The sequence below is a fragment of the Pleurodeles waltl genome, chromosome 11 (genome assembly GCF_031143425.1).
Source record: "Pleurodeles waltl isolate 20211129_DDA chromosome 11, aPleWal1.hap1.20221129, whole genome shotgun sequence".
Classification (NCBI taxonomy): Eukaryota; Metazoa; Chordata; class Amphibia; order Caudata; family Salamandridae; genus Pleurodeles; species Pleurodeles waltl.
In genome coordinates, this window is record NC_090450.1 from 583651397 (window position 1) to 583672848 (window position 21452).

A 21452-nucleotide genomic window follows, 5' to 3' on the forward strand; every position below is an offset into this window, starting at 1 on the left:
TAACCTCAGGGGGACTGTACAGTTATTTGTGAATGTTGTAGTTTTTCCTTTGTGTTGATATCGGTAGAAATAAAATACTTCTCTTTTTCTATAAAGCAAGTATGAGGCTGACAATGAATTAATGCTGCTGGTTGCTTTTTATGTTGTGAGCATCTTTTCACTTCCCTGTACCAATATCTTACCCACGTGGGAGTCTTGGACTGCTTAACCACACTATTCCTGAGAGTCAAGTGCTGAAGGTGTACTTGGCTCAGTTAATCTGAATCCATAGTAGTTTGGGCATTGGGAGATCAGAAGTAAAACACCTCAACCCTCACGGTTGGGCCCAGTAACCCCTGCCTGCCTGCATATGGCCCTCTGAAAGGGGTTCTGACAGTGTACTTCTTGCACTGGAATTGGGAAGGAGCCCTTAGGTTATAAATAGTTTCTAAATATCACTGAGTCATGATGTAGGAATATGTATGTATTTATCTCACATGAGGCGCATTACATACAATGGAAATCAAAACGATTCTGCACATAGAATTGTTTACACTACTGCAAACCACTGATTAACAATCACAGTGTCAAGTTCCATGGAGTAACATGATTATGATTCAGTAAGGCACGAGATGGCCAGGTTAGAAACAGGATGGGTTCCAGAGTCTAAGTCTGGATTGTAACTCATCCAAAATAAACAAGAAAAAGCAAAATATTACAGTAAAACAATGGCTTTCTGCAGGCTAGCCACCAGTTTTGACCTATAAGAACTGGAGTAATGACATTATATGCATTGAGACCTGATGTTCAGGCCTTGGTCCATGTGCCCTGACCCTTAAAACGATTTGCCATAGGGTAACTTATCTAGAAGTCCTTAGTCTATGATACTGTGTGTGCCCACAGCCTGTTAAGTAAAGTGTCACCAGCAGACAACAGCACTCTTTGGGCCCCCACTGCTGTGACAAAATAATACGTGACCCTACGTCTGCCATTTGCAGCCTACTAGGGAAACTTTAAAACTGCCACCTCGACTTTGCAAAGTCCACATTGCAGAGTCAAAATTTTCCCTTTTTAATAATTGTAAGCCATACATAGGGTAGGCCTAAGTAGCCCCTCAGGCAGGGTACGGATATTAAAAGAAAGAAAACATGTATGTGTTCAGTGAAACATATCTCTGCAGTAAAAACGTATAATTATCATTTTTCCTGCAGCATCATTAGTAGCTTTATTGGCTAGTACTGAGTTAGATGCTGGCAGCTCAGCAGGACTAACATCCAAGTGGGACTACTAAATCTGGTACTCAAGGTATCAAAAGAATCAAAAGAAGTAACTGTTTTACAAATGGCAACTTTAGAAAGTTGCCACTTTGCTTTGTTGCCCAAGTTTTCCAGTTGCAAACAGCTGCTGTCCTCATGACAGTCCGCTGCCCTCCTTTGGAGAGGTGAGAATGACTCTCAGGAAGGGAAGAGGAAGAAAGGACCTGCCAAGGGAGGAGGTGTAACTTCCTCCTGTCAGCATGGCAAGTGTAAGCCCAAAACGGGAGCTTCAAAATGGAAGCCGCCTTTGTAGGGCAAATGGTAGTCGCACTCAGAAAGGACTGCTCTTTTGTTTAGGGAGACATGCTGGCCTCCTGGCAAGAGAGGAAGAAGCCGTTGTCAAACCATTTTTTCAAAGAGAGTGTAGCTCCCAGGTACCCATACCTAAGGGTTGGACTAGGGAGCTTCATGTACCTAGAGGCAGATCTCACCTTGTTGGGAGTGGATAGAATAATACACAATGGGATAGCCAGATGCCACTCTTTGCAGGAAGTCATCATCAGACGGGGGAGGGTATCTTGTAGCCCACTGGTTAGTTATTCGCCAACAGCCTCAAGGCCCTTATAGGCAGAAAAGTGGTACCCCGGGCACCAAGACCTCAGATCACTTTTGTTACAGAAAGAAGACTGAAGAAATATGGTACTGCTGCTACCTAGACCCAGCAAGGAGAGGCTACACACAAGACTGGACTGCACCAGCTGCACCTGAGTATGGACAAAGGTGGGACACTGACTGTGGGGCCCCCCTTCTGGAAAAGCTGCCCACAAGGGCGAGAGTCAGTTGGCTGTCTACCTGTTACAGCCACAGGGCCATAAAAGCTGAGAATTCTGCACACTTGAGACCACAGAGTCAAGAAGGCTGACCATTCCTAGACATTGAGATGCAGCCTAGGAGACTGATTACTGATCCTGACAAGGTGCCCTGTGAGTTTGTTGGATCCATGAAGGACATCAGAGTGCAGTTTGGTTTCCTAGAAAGAAAGTTGTTATCAACTAAAGGAAAGCAAAGGGATTGCTGTAACAGGAGACCAGTAGACCGTTGGCAGCTGGTGCTGCACTAGACCTCATCCGGACACCGGTGGAGATTGACCTTTGTTGTCAAAGTCACACCCACAACCTTGAGGACCATGGGGTTACCACAGGAAGACCAAACACACTAGTTTAGTATTCCCAGCATTTTTAGCATCCTATATCCCTTGCATCGGGACAACTCAATTGACTTCACTAGCAGTTATGCCTAAGGGTTTGATAATGAACTGGAAACCTGCTAAAATCCACAGTTAACTGTCAACCTGGACCTGTTGGTCCTTGTGAATGGCTCCCTAACTAGTTGGCCCATCCAAGACTGCTTAGATGGCCGTTTTCAACTTGGATGTTTTGGTTAACCGTAAATTGCTATTGCGTTTGAATACAATTATTTACTGCATTGAGTGAAAAAGCATTTATTTTATTTTTGTTTCTTCAAAAATTCATATCTCTGCATTTCGCCAGAGGAGGTTTGTCATTGATGTGTCTATTTAAAGATAAAAATACAACCTACTTTTATAAATTGGGGTCGGATTTTCTTGAGTTGTGTTTTCCTCATATTTACTGTTTAGGAACTGATTAATGCTTTACACTTGTTAATTTGATAAAGCCTGACTGCTTTGTGCCACAGCTATGCCAGACTGAGCTAACGTTTTACAAGCAAACCTAACTGGACCTGATACAGAACTATGTCCCTCATTTTGACCCTGGCAGTCTTTTGACCGCCAGGGTAAATGTGGCAGTCCCACCACCAACAGGCTGGAGGTGCAGACCGCCACATTATGAGTGTGGCGAGCTGGCCTCTGCCAACCTGCCACATCTCCACTCATACCACTATGGCGGTTGGAACCGCCAGGCCGGAGATGATCATCTCTGACCAGGCGGTCCACAGAAGACTGCCGGCGGTATTACGAGCCGGCTTTCCACCATGGTTTCCACAGCGGTAGCACTGCCACGAAAACCATGGCGGAAAGGCTACCGGTGACAGGTAATTTCTTCCCTGTCACTGGTAGGCGGCTCCTCCGCCCCTTCAGCAAGCACTACACCCTCCTTCACCTACAGTGCCCCCATTGTCCCACCCCACCACCTTTCAACCACAGCGAGCCCCTCCCTGCATAAATGCACAGAGACACGCACCATGCATACACCCACTCACCTATATTTACATACACGCATTCATAACAATACACTCATTCACTCATAAGCATCCAAACACGCATTCACAACACAATTCATACATGCAAACATGCATTCACCACAACACTCACACTCACATACACACTGACATGCAGACACACACTCACTTCAACATTCAGACATGCATACAACCACACATTCATGCACACAAACACAGACGCCACACACTCATACAAGCACACACAATACCCCCCACCCTCCCACCCCCCTCCCCTGTCGTATGATCACCTTACCTGTTCCGGGGAGAAGGTCGTCTGGCAGGGAATAGGAAGGGGCGCTTCCACCACCAGAGCGCCTCCGCCAGCACGACTACTGCTGGATTTCCACCCAAAGTGGTCCAGAAATCTGGCAGTACCTGTGATATGGTGGGCGGAAGACCACCAGTGCTGGCGGTCTTCTTTCGGCCTGCGGCTTTGCCGGTCTTCATGGAAGGCCGCCAAAGTCGTAATGAGAGCCTATGTCATTATTACATGGAGAGGTAAAACAACCACACCATATAATAGTCCATATTTCTTACAATTACCAAACGTATTGGCATGAATCATGAGAAGATTTTGGGCACCAGAGTGGGTGCTTATTGGAGGTAACATGCTTGCAGAAGATACGGTTGCCCCTCTCTCTCACCATGGAGGGCGCAAATGCAGAGAAAATGGTGCAGTCACAGGCTGATTCCCTGTATGGAGGGTTGGAGAGTTGGTATTTTGCAGTAAGGCACTCAGCAAGAAAAGCGAATGGGAAGAAAAAGAGAGGTGTGGTGGCTGCAGTCTGTGCCATTGGCTGACACAGAAGCTGACTGAGCTGTGCCAGCAGTGTTGAAACAGCTCTCATGAGAACAGTAAAAGGCCTTTAGGAAGCAGGCAATCTGTCAATCACAGAAATTAGAAATTTAACGTTTAATGGTGAGCGAAGCTACCTGGAAGTGACTCAGTGGGAGCATGAATGTCTATTCATCAAAATGTCAGGTGTATTGAAGGAGACATCACACACCCTTTTACCTTAATGATATTACAGGAATTGTCATCAAATAGCCTTTGACCATGAATATTCTCAGGGTGTCATGACCTTAAACCTGAGGACATCATAATAATTGACATCGCTGAAGTTCTATAGTAACTGCATGATTCATATAAAAACACAGACAAATGTGTATCTTAGACAACATCTATATTACAGTGCTGACATGTTCTTTGAAAGTGCTAAGGCATAATACTGCCCTGAATTGTAGCTAATGAGCATTGAGTGAGCCACACCTCTGATAGAGAGGCTGTGGGTCTCCCTCCATAGAACATTTTGATAAGAAGGACTCAAGTAGTGAATTTTAAAGCACAGTTTTCACAAATTTTTGCTTTGAATGGATACTCATTAAATATTAAAGTCTCTCGTCATGTGACAAGCCAATGAAACTTGACCTTCCCCAGGAGATGATGTAATGTATTTTTTCAATGTACAATAGGTGCCCCCTTAAGTCAAAAAATACTTGCACTGTGCCTGGGCCAGCATTTTTATGTTTTTTTTTATGGATGCCGCTTTATGTAAAAAAGAACATAAAATATGCCATTGCCAGAATTTTGCCAATAATGTTGTCCAAGGGTGATCCTTATGTCAAGAATTACCTCAGTACGCCAGGGCTAGCATTTTGCCATGGGTCCCCTATGCCAAGAATTTCCTCAAGTATGCTAGCATTTTTCTACAGGGGCCCCATATGCCAAGAATTACCTTTAAAATGAAAGTATCAATATTTTACCTAGGGTGGCCATAGTGCCAGGAATTAGCTCAAATTTGCTAGTGCCACTATTTACCTATCTCGGTCAGAGTGCAAGGTTAGTGTAGTGTATGTGCTATTTTTTGCCTACTGAATTAACTTAATGTTTTGTTTTTTGACAGAAATCATCCTTGAAATTATAGGGGCCCGAGTAACCCCGCGCATTTTCCGCCAGCCAGTCTAGATTCCAGGAACTATTGTTTAGATGGTTTGTTGCCACTCTTGACAGCCTCCACGTGAGTAAGACGATTCACAGCCCAGAGGATTTAACAACAGCAAATGTCACTAATGATATATGCCCTTGTTTCAGGGTTTCCCTTTATATATAAAAGATATAAAAAAAACTCTGCACCTTTACATGAAGTAAAGCTTCTGCAGAAATGAGATTTCTTTTATATGAACGATGTAATACACCTTGCAGTAGAACTCTTTCAGACAATAAGTAGGCTCACATAAGGTAAAGCACTTATGGTAGTAGTAATACAATTTGTTACATAATTTGAAATAAAATGTTACAATATAAAACAAGATAAAGCACCACAGTTTAAAAGAAAAAAAGATACAGAACAGCAACGTGGAGTAGACTGGCCCCCTATCATACAGAGTAAAAAACAGTCAATAACGGTGCATCCCATTTCAATTAAAACGAATCCGTCTGGATTAACCACACTCATAATAGCATTCAAACAACTACAAATTAAACACTTCTATGCGGTGATGCTCTTGCTTTTATGAACCGCGAGTCACTCGCATACAGTGAAGTTATAATATACAGAAATGGATTTACAGAGAGTGAATGAAGTCTTTACACACATGAAGCTCTAATATACAGCAGGGTATCTAGAAGTATTGATGCTCTTGCATGGTGGCACTCTCGATTGCACCGAAACTCTTAAATATTTAAATCACTGCCTTAAATTGTTCGTGCATAAAGTGAAGTTATTAAATACAGTGGCCTTGCTATATACAGCAAAGCTCTCAAATGTTCTGCCACCTGGCATTCCTTACCTGTGGGGTGAAGTTGACGTTTGCCCCACGGTTCAGGAGCAGCTGAGCCACGGTGAGGTTCTCATAGTGGGCAGCAATGTGCAACGGGGTAAACCCAGTCTGTAATTCAAAAACAGTAAGCACTTAGCAAAGAAACTAAGACACAAATACTGAAAGCAGTAGAGCTCTGAACGTCTAACTAGCCATGCACGATCACTCCTGGCATTGAGCACACATTCTGCCTCATCTCATTTCTGTACCCAAAAATATGATTTAGTCAGAACACTGTGGCTTTTTAAAATCCGTGGGGCATACATCTGAGAGGCTTGCGCCACCGTTGTATCACTTTTAGTGAAGAGGCAGCGCAAACATCTCAACATATCTAGGAGGCCACACAAAGCCACTTTGCGTGGCTTCGAATGGCCCCAAAGACATGGAGTAAGGCAAGGCAGTGTAAATTGCTGTGTTGCCCTTCTCTGCGCCAAGGAGGTGTTCCAAGGGCGTTGCATGAGTTTTCCCATGCAACACCCATGGATTTTGACGCATTCCCAGATTTACAAAAGCCTGTACACCTGGGGATGTGCCAAAACCTGATGCCTCCCCTAGGGAGGCGCAACTAGGAGAAATATTTTTATTTCTCCTTGTTGTTTCCTCTTCCTATGTGTGCTGCATTGGAAGAAGTCTCCCAGGATCCCTTCCTGCAGAAAAAAAATCCTGCTGACAATGCAGACACTCTTGCACCATGGTGCAAGGGTGCCTACGTAGGTGCTAAGCAGCCAGATCATGCCAGTGCAGTTGGAAGGGACAGAAATGCACAGTATGTCATAGATATGGCATTTGTGCCCTTTCCTTTTGATGCAGGGCAGCGCAGCGCAGCAAAATGACTTGTTGCACTTCCCTGGACCAAATTCTCATAAATGTGGCCCCAATTGTGTTTAGAGAGACAGAGGAGAACCTCTTCTTCCCACTTTCTCTTGGTCTGGGAAGGCAACGGGAAAAGTCCCTCGGTAGAATTCATACACATGGCTAGCAGCAGGACAAGGACCCAAAAAAGTTCTGTATGTTTAAAAGAAGAAGCACTGTGATGTTTTAATGTAATGGTCCCAAAGACTCTTATTCGTCAGCTCTACCAATTATTTTAAATAGTTGTGGAGAATTAATTTCTAATGAGACCTGGAGGCCTGCATAAAGTCCTCATGGGAGGTGATCAATGTTTCTTCTTCATACAACATATGTATACCTTAGTTCACTGCTTAAACAACACCTGTGGGTAATGGCACTACTCCTCTACCTAAACTTACAATAAGGCTCTGGAAGATGATATAGAGTGCTATCTTTTTGCCCAGATGTGTTAGCCCTTGTAAACACTGGACATACGTGCCCCTTCCACCCTGCACTGATGTTACATTGGAACTAGTGCCCTGAAATACAGGAACATGACCTTTGGTCAAATCACTCAGCAACTCAAATGTGCCCGGCCTAACTGTCCAATGAGACATCAGCCCTAGGGTATACCGAGTTCATAAATGTTACAGATTGCTTTCGACAGATAGCTCAGACTGGGAACTCATTTCCCGGGACCCTGGATCTCCACCCACTTGTGATGGAGAATCAATCTTAGAATTGATATGTCCATACATTTAGGCAGATTCAACTTGATCCCAGACACGGAGGAAAACCCAGCCCTGTATCCGAGACCAACTTGCAAACACAAACCGGTATATCTGGCTTACTTCCACATAGAGACCAACATGACCTCCTCCAGTATACAGTAGACCCAGTCCTAAAAATCACACTTGGTGGGCAATGTTCTTATGAGGCTCACCTTAGAGAGGACATCTGCATTGGGGTCATTCTGCAGCAGCACTGCCGCTGTTCGTGTGTCGTCATTGCGGGCCGCTATGTGCAGGGCAGGCAACCGCACCTTACCCTTGGTACCATAGTTTATAAGATGGGCAACAACGTTTTCATGACCTTGCTGTAATGCAACTGCCAAAGGTGTGAAGCCATCCTGAGACAGGAAACAGAAAGTGCATGAGCATTAAAAGAAAATAAACAGGATTAAGTGGGAGGGCGAAAGTTAGAAAAGGTAGAGGGAAAGTAAATTTGAGCTAGGGAAATGGGAGACAAAGAGAGAACATGAATTAGTGAAAGTGAGAGAAAGGAAGATTGTACAGAGCAGAAAAGAAATAAATGGAAATATTAGTGACACTGGTGGCACAGAAGAAGGACACAGAGAAAAAGAAGTAGAAAAAACAGTAGGGACGAAAAAGCGTGGCTAGAGAGATGAATAAAGAAGGAATCATTGGTGAATGTGATTATGAGGACTGGAGAAAATAATAGAAGAAAAAAATGTAGACAGGGATCGCATAGATTGAGATTGGAGAGAAGAGACAGGTAAGCGAACAACAAGTAAATCACGATATAGGAAAAAGAGGAGACTGAAAAGAGGCAACAAGGGATGTTTGAGACAGGAAGGAAGAGGTGGGAGAAGGATCAGACTGGAAAAATAGAAGTCAGGAAAGAGTGGGGAGGGGAAGGAGTAGAAAAAGGAAGTAGCAGACAAGAACAGAAGGTGACCAGAAGAAGAGAAGTCAGGAAAATAAGCTTTCCAGCAGGAGATGGGGCAAGTAAATCAGGAAACAGAAGGTGAAACATTACGAGGAACTGAGTTTACAGGTAAAAGAGACAGGAAGAAAGTTAAAACAAGATCTTATGGAAGACCTAACTTTTTATGGTAAAGGCTTTTCTCTTGTGGGAAATAGCACTGTTTTTTTGCTTAGAATGGCAGCTTCCATAAAAAGAAGAAAATGTTTTCCACCTTAGTAATCAGTGTACTTAGGGCCTTATTTAGAATTTGGCAGGTCAGGGGCACCGCCATAAACTGATGATACTGCAGCCCACTAAATTTCAGGTTCCTCAGCTTTTCAGATTTTTAGGCCTTGGCTGGCTCTACCTGTGAATTCCTTTAGACTGGCAGCCCATTCGCCAAAGAACCATCAGGTCACAGTTAGAGTTCGCCTGTCCTAATAAGAGCACAGCAACTGTCACTAATTTTCTCTTCCCATGTCCATCATACAAGGCATAGAGTCCTTTTTTCTCCAAAAAATTAACTTCTGATTTGGGAAGGACTCCCAAAAGGGTTGACGAGCCTCCACCATAGTCTAAACAACCCTCTTACACTCCTGGCACGTATCCCAGTATCAATGAAAATACTAGTTCCAATGTGGGAATGCAGTGCTTTGCATCTTTTCAACAGAATCTTCTAGGACAGAAACATTTAAAACTCCACTCCTTTAACATGTGGGACAAGTCACAATTGTGTGTGCCCTTCGGGCAGCTTTAGCCCGTAATCCACCACCCTCAGGTTTGAGTGACAATAGGAAAACTGAGTTTTACTGCTAACTTCCCAACCGTGAATACAACTATGAGTGAAACCTGGTCTCGCAGACCGTGACTCACCTCTGTTGCAACGTTCAGATTAGCTCCATTCTCCAAAAGGTACTTCACCACATCCAGGTGGTTTTCCTGGGCCGCCATGTACAGGGGTGTAAAGCCTTTCTGTAAGAGGGGTACAGAGGGTTAGTGAATCTATGTGGAGCAATTACACACCCTGCAAAAGCACAGTCTGATGGGAGAATAACGGGGCCTTTCTACTGAGAAGACAAAGGTTAAGGATTGCGAGGGGAGTAGACGTAGAGTTTGGTGCGTGGAGGTAAATCCGTCAGTATGATGGAGTACTCTACTCCCGTCACACCGAGGGCCCCACCCATCAAATTAGAGTCCTGCCTGCGGCAGTTTCTCCTATTGAATTAAACAGTTTGACAGATAGTATGTTCAAAATGACGGTACCATCCATCAAACTTTTAACATGTTTATGTTTTTTTCAAAAACAAAATCACAAAGTGGGATTTTATTTTTGAAAAAAGAAAAAAATAATCTAATGCTCTCTCACAGCAGGGAAGTTTTCTCACCAGCTGCGTGGATCATTTAAACATTTGTACTGCCCCCTACCACCACGGTTTTCATGCCCATAAAGGAGAGTAAAAACTGACTGTTCTATTGCCCTTTTTCACAGTGGTAAGGGACAGTACAAACTGGCTACTAGACTGGCACTCTAAATCGGGTGAACCCTTACCCCTTCAAGCTATCGGAGGAGTATCTCAACAATGAAGACGGGGTAATCTCCGTTGCTGACATGCTTAAGGAGGTCCGTCCACACGTCTGTAAATCAGGTGGGCAGACCTTCAGTTTAGCCGTGAGGATTCTCCGTCGCTGTTGCAACAGAGTATCCTCTCTGTCAAGCTCTAAATCTGCCCAGGATAACAAAACACTTACAAGGAGAATCCCTCAAGCCGCCATGCAGGTAGAATAAAACCTTTTTAATTCAAAGGCATGGAGGATGCATTTCAGGAAACATCAGGGACACAGTAAATGTAATGTAATTATTAAAAATGATTATTCGGATGTGAAAATAAAAGAAAAGTTGTCGATTTTCGTTTTTGTGGGTTTGTCACAAACATATGTTTGTACAGACTTAAGGATGAGCTTATTCAGGTGTTATAGACACGTAAGATTGTGCCATGCAGGTGGCTGTGTGCCTGTGTTATTAATATGTAAAGGGATGAATAACTTTTAAGTGCCTCATATAATCATGTATTTCTTTACCTGAGACTGTGCGTTGACGTTGGCCCCATAGTTCACTAGTTCTCGCACGACCTCCTCTTGCCCGGCTAGAGCGGCGATGTGCAGAGCTGTGTTTCCTTTCTAAAACAGAGCATGACAAGTGAAGGCAGATATGAACCACAGTATTCGGCCCTCTTTACTTTCTGTGTCATTATCTGCTAGGAAAAGAACTCATCACTCTGTGGCTTGTCCTGCCTCTACCTCATGAGATAGTCATATTTCCATATACAAGTTCTATTCTTCAACACCTGCCTCCCTTTCTTTGAATGTTTTCTGTTTGTGTGTCTGTCCGATCTTTTCTCGCACTGTTCTTGAGCTTATGCCCCTCGTATGTTTATCTTTCCTATCAATTGTGTCTTACGTTTCACCTCTCTCTCATGTTCCTTGTACTGCTGTCTTTCCTTGTACTTGGCTCACCATGTTCCATTAATTTAGTCCACCCCGTAGCAATCTTTTTTTCCTTTCTTTGAACTGGTGCCTGTTATTGCACTTTTGTTGCCTTTCCCTGTTCTGGCAATTTTCTGTCTCGTATTGCTGTCTTCATTTTCATTTATTTTAATTTATCTTTACTTGAACTTTTTATCCCTCTTTTACTCCCTTCATCTTTTCTTGTACTTGTCTTTATCTTTTATTGTATCCCAGTTTTCATTGTAAGCAGTCTTCCCTTTCAACACATCTGCGTCTTTGCCCTTATATTTTTCCTTTGTCTGTGTACTTTTGTCAGTCTATCTAACTCGTGAGCATCTCTTGCCTTCTATTTGTGAACATCTTTCCTTGTAGTTGCCTTTATCTTTTCATGTACTCCTGTCTGTCGTTGTGTATATTTTTCGAGTTTTTGTACTAATTACCTACTATGTATTTCTGCCTTTCATTGTAATTGTCTCTCACTTTGCTTATACACCTATCCTTTACGTTTATTTTTTGCCAATCTTTCATTGATCGTGAGCAGCGCTTATGTTGTATTTGTGTCTCTCTTTCCTTGGACTTTATTTGACCTTTTCTTAACACCTGTATTTCTTTATACCTAGCTTCTCTTTCCATGTACTCTATGTCTTTCAATATAATTGTGCATTTTTTCCCTAGAACCCGAATCTTCATTTCTCTTTCCTTGTACTGCTCTCCTTTGCACCCCTCTTGCCCTTTTCTTCTACTCCTGTCTTCCATTCTTTATCTCTTTCATTGGCATGTGTGCTATGGTGCCTTGTATTTTTGTCTCTCTTTGTGTACTTGTCTTTATCAGCACTTGCTCTTGCATCCTTTCTTTTGATTTTTTATGTTTCCTTGTTTGGAATCACTACTGTTTATCTCGGAGTCTTCCTTAAATACTGAGCTCAAAAACTAGTAATGTATGACCTCATTGGCGTAACAAAGGCCCCCACATCCCCCAGAGTGCGGGGATGTCCCTGCGCTCCAAGGGGCCCCCTCAGCACAGTACTCTGGCCTGGGCGCTCCTGAGTGAGGCTGGAGCGGGGGAGCCCTCCATGTAATTTGCAGGGAGGGCCCCTCAAGTTTTGTTACGCCACTGTATGACCGGGTTGGTTTTTACCAAAAGTTAGCTTCCCTCATGGGACTTATTCAGTTCTGCCTCCTTTGGAACAGTCCGTTCCACAAGCAGAATCTGGCTGAGACCTAGGGAGCTAGATTCCTTTGGACTATATCATGACCCAAGAAGTACCCTAGGCCGAGATCTATTGCTTCCACATTACTAAAGATATTTAGAATTCATTCCAATTCCTCCACTCAAAAAAGCAAGCTAGCTCCTCTATGGCCACGGGCCACTTGGTGAAAGTGGCACCCTTTACCTGTAATATGAGACCACTGCTTGGTCCCCATTGACCCCTGCGAGGTGTGATTATCAAGAACAGATATATTTGATGACTTGTTTTCAAGATGAACCTTGGGCTGCTTCTGATTAATTTGAACTGATTTATCCCCATCCTTTATTTACTTTATCATTAGATTTCCTGAATTTTGGGGCCGCAGTGACACTCACTCGTCTTCAAACCTCTCCAGGTGTTTCCTGCCATATGTGCTTCAAAAGTTCTGCATGCTTACTAATTTTCTAGTACCTTGGTTGGTTGCTCCTTCCCTGGAGGTTTCCGTCAATATAGTACAATGCTGACTTTGTGTGTGGCTAGGCTAACTATTTTCTGTGCCCAATTTAATTGAGTTCTGTTTGCATCATTCTTAGTTTCACGAGAGCCCTTCGAGTTATTTTCATTGTGTGTTGTATACATGCCATCTTCCAGCTTTTCACTGGTTTACTCCTGAGCCAAGTTAGGTCTAGTATGTCCTAGACTTCATGCGAGTTTTGCCTTTTCGATATGTGTGCATTCACTATGGCTGGTCGCAGCTCTGATTTGCAACATTCCTGTTAACTAGTTGCAGTATCTGCTATTGCCTGTGTAGAAATCCAGCAATGCATATAACGTTAGCTAATATTCCTAAAACCTGTTTTTGAGTTAGGCTCGAAACCCTTTCTTCTTTGTTTCTGATTTGTTTTCTCTCCCGTTTTTCTGTTTTTTTTAGGGCCATGTAGTTACCGTATGTGCTCTGCTCGATTCATATTCCTGCCCTTTCTGTGCTTTTGGTACAGCCAATTGTTTCGGTGCAGTTGCCTTCCCAGACTTACGGAACATTGAGCTCATCTATACACAAACGACTGATGTCCTGTAAAGTCAGTGTATTATTACTTGTAATACTCAACTATCTTACCACATTTGTGCTACCATTAAATGATAAATTATGCACCAACCAAACTTGTGCTGCTCACTCTGCCTTTTGTTGATAATTGTTCTTATTTGTCTTGCTATCTATTTTACTATGTGGTTCTTTTGTTGCAACTGGCACAGCCGTGCTATTCAGGTCAAGTCATTCCTAATGCTTCAGATATGTCTGTCTCCTTTTTGGGGTTGGGCAGTTTTTTGTAATTTGTCTTTTTTGGGTGTCTGTTTTTTCTAACTCATGGTCATGCCATGTTCTCATAATACTCTGACTCCTGTATCAGTGCATTATCCTTGGTGTTTGTGAAGCTGGCCTGCCCTCCTTTCCTCCCTCATTTCACTTGTTGTTTACCTTGGTCGTGGTTTCCAGGATGATTTCCTTGTGCAAAAGTTCAGTCACCATTTTCACATGGCCCTCTTTGGACGCCAAATGCAAAGCATTCAGCCCATTCTGGAAAAAAGAAACATGAAAAAACAATATTGGTACCCCATTCATCCCTGCCGGTCTTCCAATGTGTTGCTGCACCCCATCTAGCATGATGTGTTACTAAAATGTCGACTTTTGGGTGGTTCTGCAGTTACTTCAACTCTACAATATGGGATCCAAACATATTCCCAAGTTAAGCAAGACAAAGAATTAATAATAGTTAATCTAGACCTTGTTCATACTTTGTCAGTATTTTGGTAGCTAAGGTTCTGGGGTAGATATACATTCAGGTCCGCAATATTTACCTTGACATTTTGACATACAACAAAGCCACACTTCCTAACCAGTCCTTAATTCGTAAAAGAATAAGTGCTGGAGCCCAAGGTTTTGCTCAGAAGCTCCCAACGTCTGCTATTGAAGGACAGGGTGGTGAATACCAAGGCTGTGTGGTCTTGATTCCTCCTCATGTCTCTTTAACCCTCCAGCAGACACTCCGTGTTTCACTACTTCATTCTTTCAGGTTCTTTTTCATCCTTGCTTTCGTCGTTTGTCAATGTTATTCTATCTTTCGCTCAACTCCCACTTTCGTCCTTTTGTGTTTTCTCTTTCTTGCTCTAGGTCAAGGTTTGATGAGGAAAAAAAATCACTGGTCCCCGAAAGTGAGTAATGTTGGGCCTTACCTGCAACCACTGGCACAAAATAAGCACTGTTCAAAGCGCATCAAGCAAATCTGTTCCCTTGGCCACCAACATGGGAACAGGACACTCACATCCTTCTGGAACTTTACTCTCAGACTTCAGGCACAAAAGTCAAGAAGACCCATACACTTACAGTCTTAATGAGTAACACACCCCCAGAACACTTGCACCCAACAAGAACAGCACTCACTTATCTACTGGGAACACCAGATTCACATCCAGCAATAACTGCACACCCGTAGCCATCAGAAACTTGTCATGAATAGCCGTCAAGAACAACACTCAAAAACGTCAATCTGTACTAGCATGTTCACACACTCACAAACAGCACCCACACATACATCAGGAATAACAAACTCACAGCTATAGGAAATTAGAGAACAACACTCATATCGCTTAGGCACAGCATGCTCACAGTCACCTAGGCCAATACACACACACAGCAACACCAGCAATAGAGCGTCCAAAAGTCAGCAAGAACAACACACGCACAGCCCTTACCAGTAGCACTCTCACATCCGTGACAGCATGTTCACACCCCAAATGAAACTGTACACTCACAGCCATTAGGAACCACACACTCACAGCACTGAAGGACCGCACATTCACAGTCATCTGGAACACCACTCACATACTCATCAGGCCTAGAAGTAATTAATGCACGTCCACGGCTATCAAAAACAGCATAGTCACACCTATAAAGAACAGCACACTCACACCCATTAGTCAGGGGAACAAATCTGAAAACAGACTCGCCTCAGTCCATAAAAGGGTTGCCTTCTGGCCACAGAGAAAAGGCAATGGTTGAATGTTCATCAGCTTTCTTTAGAATGCCTCTGTTATAATACATTTTTTGTATGTCCAGGCACACTCAAAACAAAACCAGCGAGTCAAAGTCAGGTCTCAACAAATATATATATTGCATATTTCTATAAAAAAGGGGAGATGTCTCTCAAAGTCTACTTTTGAAAGGTCCTAGGCGAGATCCTCTGGAGTGAATGTGAGGTGAATGCTGTGTACACACCCTGGGCCTGCTCTATATCACTAACTCATAACACCCTATACACCAACTTTGTCTCTTACCGTGCTTAGTACCCCATCAGTCCTTTCTCAAGCAGTATAGTCCTCCCACCCATCCCATGCTCGACATGTATCCTCTATACATCTAACCTACAACATCTTCTGTATTCCATCTCTTTCCCCTAAGCTTTATATCGCTCCAAGCTCCACTCCGTGCTCGTAATCCCCTATTTTGTGTCACAACTCTCACATTGTGCTGTGACATACAGTACATTTTACACTCTGTATATACCTCCCCCTGTACCATGACCCTACGCTACAGCATGCTGCGTTCCTCAACTGTCTACTCCATGTTCTATACTCCAACCTTCTTGTTATGTTCTTTAGCCTAGTGCGCCCGATAATCCTGTTTATCTTATGCACCACTCTCTGCCCAATAACCTTTACTCCAGTACTTTTTCGACATATAAACCTACGAACCTATCCTCTGCATTCTGTCTCCTTGCGCTATAGACTCTCAGAAACTGCAAACGTTCTGAACCCCATCATCTACGCCCCGGATCAGTATCTGTCTTGCCTGATGGCCTGTCTTCTTGACCTATGCTTGATTTATACTTCCACTGTGACGTACAGAACTTGATCTGACTCTCTTTCTCTCCTATGCCCTGCACCCTCACAAGACTGAGCCCCCCTCTTCCGCATCATCTATTCCCAGTCATTTCTACACATGATCTCACTTTTTCCGTATTCCCTATACTCTCTATAACATATATAATAATAATATATATCTTAGGATCTATTTCTCCTCTCTCTCCCTTGCTCTAAGCCCGCCTTTCCCATCCAACTAAGATTTAGCCCAACCCCTTGCTAGCCCCTATCTCCTTGAAGATGATTCTTCATTCTCTGTGTATACACCGACACCCTGGAAACGGAGAAAGCTTTCTTCCAGCTCGCTGATGGATGGCCCAGGCTGTTGTTGCTGGGATACCCCTGGGCATCTGTGCCCAGTGCAGAGGGTGCAACAGCTGGCGCAGGTTCCCAACACTAGCGAATTCTGCCAGGGCCGGTGGGTATGAAGGCAAACTGTGGAGAAGCAGCGGCCAGCGGGATATTAAGAATGACGTATGCTGGCTTTCTGCTTCTGTTTGGTATCCATTGTGAACAAGCAATGGGCGTGACCTCACTGATGTTTTTTTTATTTAGTTTTTGGTATAGGGTAGCAAAGCGCTTAACAAAAATAGTCAACTATCGAGAAGGGGGTTTCTGCAACATTTGCAGGAGATGTAAATATACATAGTGGATATAGACAAGCGAGGGCTACATACACTTATAGTCCACACCAATACAACATTAATGCACGTAGTCGATAAATATATCTGCAAATAGAATAATTCCAGTATTTACGAGTGACATACGCAGTAATAATAGAATGATTAGTCCAACAGAAAGGCTTGTAAAGGATGTATCCTTGTATATTGAGCTATCGAGTAATAAGGCATGTAAAAGGTGCACTAAGAGTGAACGGCAGCATTTGTGGCAGCAATGAAAAGGATGTAGTGATTACAAGAAGATGATGCAGATACTACAAGAGGTTGACATATGTGAACACTTTAGCCCTTTGTGGGAGAACAAAGCTAGTAGATATTGTTTATAGCAGCAGTGCATTTAAAAACATACAGTCGGCAGCAAACCGTGATAAGGCAGGATAGCATAACTAACTATATATGAACAGTGTTTGGGTTGGTTTACTCTCTTGGACTTGAATATTTAAAGTGAGAGGGCAAGGGATTTCAGGTTCAGAGGGGGGCATTTCCTGAAAAGGTGTGTGGAGGAGATTCTTTTTAAGCAAGAGGTGTGAGAAGTAGGGTAGGCTTGCTTTTAAAGTTCTGTTTTTATCCAAGAGTTCCAGTTTTTGTGTGAGGTGGATGGTGGAATTTAGGTCCTTGCCTTTACATGGGAGAAACTCTGGTCCTCATTACGAGTTTGGCGGTCAGTGGACTGCCGTCGTGGAGATGGCGGTCGCATCGCTGTGGGCCTGGTGGCATAGACCGCCATATTACGAGTACTGGGAAGGCCCCTGCAGAACACAGTCAAGTTTACGTCCGGACCGCCATTGTGGACGGACCGCTGTTGCCGGCGGAAGGCCTCTTCAATCCGGTAGTCAGACAGTTTCCACCCACCATTATACGAGTTTGCACACCACCAGGACTTCCGGGGCAGTCTAACCACCGTGAAAACCATGGTGGAAACGAACAACATAACAGGAAGCACCCACCTTCTGGAACACAGGCAAATCCGTCTTTCCAATGCTCCTGCTGGCCATTGACATCCAGGACCAGCAACACCAACATAGACACCAGACGTAAGTACCCCAACCTAGCACACACTGGTGGGAAGGATATTAGTACACACACACAAGCACAAATGCACAGTCACCATACACACATGCGGAAGGAAAGCCAGGACAAGCTATGTAGCATCAACACCAACGGTGCCGTTGTAGAGAAATATTATTAGAAATATCAAATATGTCATTATAACAACTATTTACAAAATGCCATAAGGGCCAGTGTATTATTGTCCAAATGTCTCGGGCACACTGGGTATGTGAGGACTGCCCAACTTGACTCCTGACTGCAATGTGCAGACCTCCACAGGTCAGGGGCATCATGCAGGCACCTCAGGGATGGGGTGTGGGGGGTGATCAGGGTTTGTATGTTGGGTCCCTCCTCTTCTTTTTAAGCTTCCCCCCTTACTGTCCTGCCTTCGGGGGACACCTTAGCCTTGCCACCCTTTCCTGACTTCTTTGGTGGGACGGCAGTGGAGGCCACCACAGCAGAGCGTCTGGGGGGAACGGGGACTGGACCAGGGGAAGGGAATAGAGAAAATTCATGAAGGAATCTATTTTTAGGGGCAGCGGGTAGGTCATGGGTAAGGCATTTGGGAGTGGAGGGAGGGGGGAAGGTTGACAGGTGTGTACGTGGATGTGGTTTGGGTGCTGGTGTGTGATATGTGTGTGCTGGTGTGTGTTGGGTGGATGAGTGTGGGTGTAAAGGTGTGCTGGGAAGAAAAGTGGAAGAGACACAGGGAGATGGCAGGGGGGATGTGTGAGTGAATGTTGGGGTGGTGTGTGCAGGTAGGGTGGATGTGCTGCATGTGGTTGTGTTGACTGTTGTGGTGCGTGCGGATGTGTTGTATGGGGTCCATGTATGTGGGTCTGCTGTTGTGGTGATGGTGGCAGTGACATGTGGCTGAACCTGGGACTGATGATGTGGTGTCTGCATGTGTGAGTGGCGATGTGACTGTGAGGGGGGAGCAGGTGGGGGAGCCAGGGCAGGTAGTGGATGTTGTTTTGTGCACGTCTGAATGGTGGGTGCGTGCATGGAGGTGTTGGCGTTTGTGGTGCATATGATAGTCCTTGCACTCTGGGTCTGTTGGAGGGAATGCATGCTGGTATGAAAGTGTGCTTTGGGTGGGAAATGGGAGAGGGATGTGGGAGAGGGCACAGGTAGTTGGAGGGGGGACAGAAGAAGAAGGTACACTGGTTGTCATCAATGAGGAGGCCAGAGCCTGAAACAATCTCTGAAGGGCAGACAGGGCACCATGAATGCCTTCCAGGAACACATTTGACTGTTGCATCTGGGATGCCAGTCCCTGGATGGCATTCATGATGGTTGTCTGCCTAACAGAGATGGACCTTAGGAGGTCAATAGCCTCCTCATTGAAGGCAGCAGGGCTGACTGGGGCAGGGGCAGAGGTGCCTGGGTTGAAGGAGATGCCCACCCTTCTGGGTGAGCAGGCACTGGTAAGTGGGTGGGGAGCTACAGGGAGGGCGGTGCTGGTAAAGGGAGTGGCGGACAAGGTAGGTGGTGGCATAGGGCCTGAAGGTTCCGCCACCACCAGCGAGTCACCATCGGAGGAAGAAACAGATGATGGTGTTGATGTTCCTGGCTCCCCAGTGGTGCTCCACTCGCCCTCCGTCCCACTGGTATCCTCGGCTCTGCTGGTATCAGCCTCCTGGGTCCTGTGGGATGCAGTTTCCCCACTCTCCGGTGCCCCTTCTCCTTCGCCGGATGTTGCTGATGAACACAAAGACAGAGGAGGAGAGGGAGGGAGGGAGCGTGGGACAGTGAGAGACAGGGTGCGAGAAAGAGAAACAGGGAGCAATTGGTCAATGCCAGTACAACAGCCACACACAAGTCACTACAATATACTCTAATGCCATATCATTCCATGCCATGCCTTCACACACACATGACACTGCAGTGACAGCCCATGCTTGCCACCTTAGTCATGCACATGAGTTTCACTCATGCTGACACACAATGTAACCTGTACAGGATGAAATCTATACCCTCAACACATACCTGACCCAGCTCATTGGCTCATGGCTCTATATGATCATTAGACCCAAACTTAATATTCTACGGGTGTTTGGAGGCATACTTGCATAGTCACATATCCCAAGCGCATACAGCTGTATGATATGAAACCTCAGACTTCGCAGACTACACATACACCACATGACAGCAGATAGGGATATGGCCCCAGCAACACTGATTGGATAGTTAGGAGTACAGTGTGTGTCACCTCCAGAAGCAGGAGCCCTGTCCACACCTGAGGCCATGCTCATGTAGTATACAGTTGCCCTGAGATCGATGCCACGTAGCAGTTAAGTCAACCTCAACTCACATCCTGCACGGCATATGAACACATGTATATAGCACATCCGGCCTCTATGTGTCCCAAGCCTAGTCCAACAGTAGCTACCTAGCACACATTCCACAGCCTCCACACACTGCACAGGTTGCACCTATCACTCACCACATCACCTAAGTACGAATGTGAACTCACCCCCTTGTGGATGCTGTGCTGCCCTCAAGCGCCCATCCTCCTCAGGGTATGCCACCGCCAAAATGCGGGACATAAGGGGTGTCAGGGTCCGACGGGCACCCCTCCCTTATTGGGAGGACGTCCCTAGCTGGGTCTCACCATTCTTCCTCCCCAGCGTGTCAGGTACTCCCACCGCTTCCTGCAGTGGGTACTCTGCCGGACATGGACCCTCAGGGTCCGCCCTTGCTTGGCGATGGAACGCCAGATCCCCTTCTTCTGATGGGCACTCACCTGCATGGATAACACGGAGAATAGGAGACAGTCATGTAGCGTGGCATCTTAGCGACTGCTTTGGATACAACACATCCCCTGTACATATGCACATGTCAACCTTCCAGGTGTCCTCACACCCTCAGCCAGGTCCTTCCACAAGTAACTCATCCACGTCCCAAGGTCCCCATTCACATTCATACCACTCACAGACAGTACAATCATAGTGCACTTACCTGCTGCCCTGGTGCCCCATACAACTGGGCATACAGGGGTAGGACACCCTCCACAAGCTTCTCAAATTCTTCCTGTGAGAAGGCTGGGGCCCTATACCCGGCAGCACGTGATATATTGGCTTCCAGTGGCAGAGCACAGCAGCACACACAGAAGAGGTTTTCTCAGCATGAGTGCCAAGAGTCAAGTGAACATGAGCACATGAAATGACGGTCAAGGCTGCCATGGACATTACCGCCGGCGATGATCGCCATTGGCTCATGTCTCCCATAACCATGTTAACCAATGAGGGTAT

At 45.0% G+C, this 21452-nt stretch overlaps 1 protein-coding gene across 5 annotated transcripts in view; it reads right to left on the bottom strand.

The window, feature by feature from the left end:
• The window catches only part of ANK1 (ankyrin 1), an 869955-nt gene that overhangs the window by 732734 nt on the left and 115769 nt on the right, over positions 1-21452 (bottom strand). For all 5 annotated transcript variants that reach the window (XM_069214086.1, XM_069214083.1, XM_069214082.1 and 2 more), the window contains 5 exons: positions 14028-14126; positions 10935-11033; positions 9729-9827; positions 8092-8277; positions 6288-6386 (listed from right to left, as the gene is read on the bottom strand). In XM_069214086.1, the coding sequence (XP_069070187.1) occupies positions 6288-6386; positions 8092-8277; positions 9729-9827; positions 10935-11033; positions 14028-14126 (582 nt within the window). The remainder of the gene's footprint in view (positions 1-6287; positions 6387-8091; positions 8278-9728; positions 9828-10934; positions 11034-14027; positions 14127-21452) is intronic.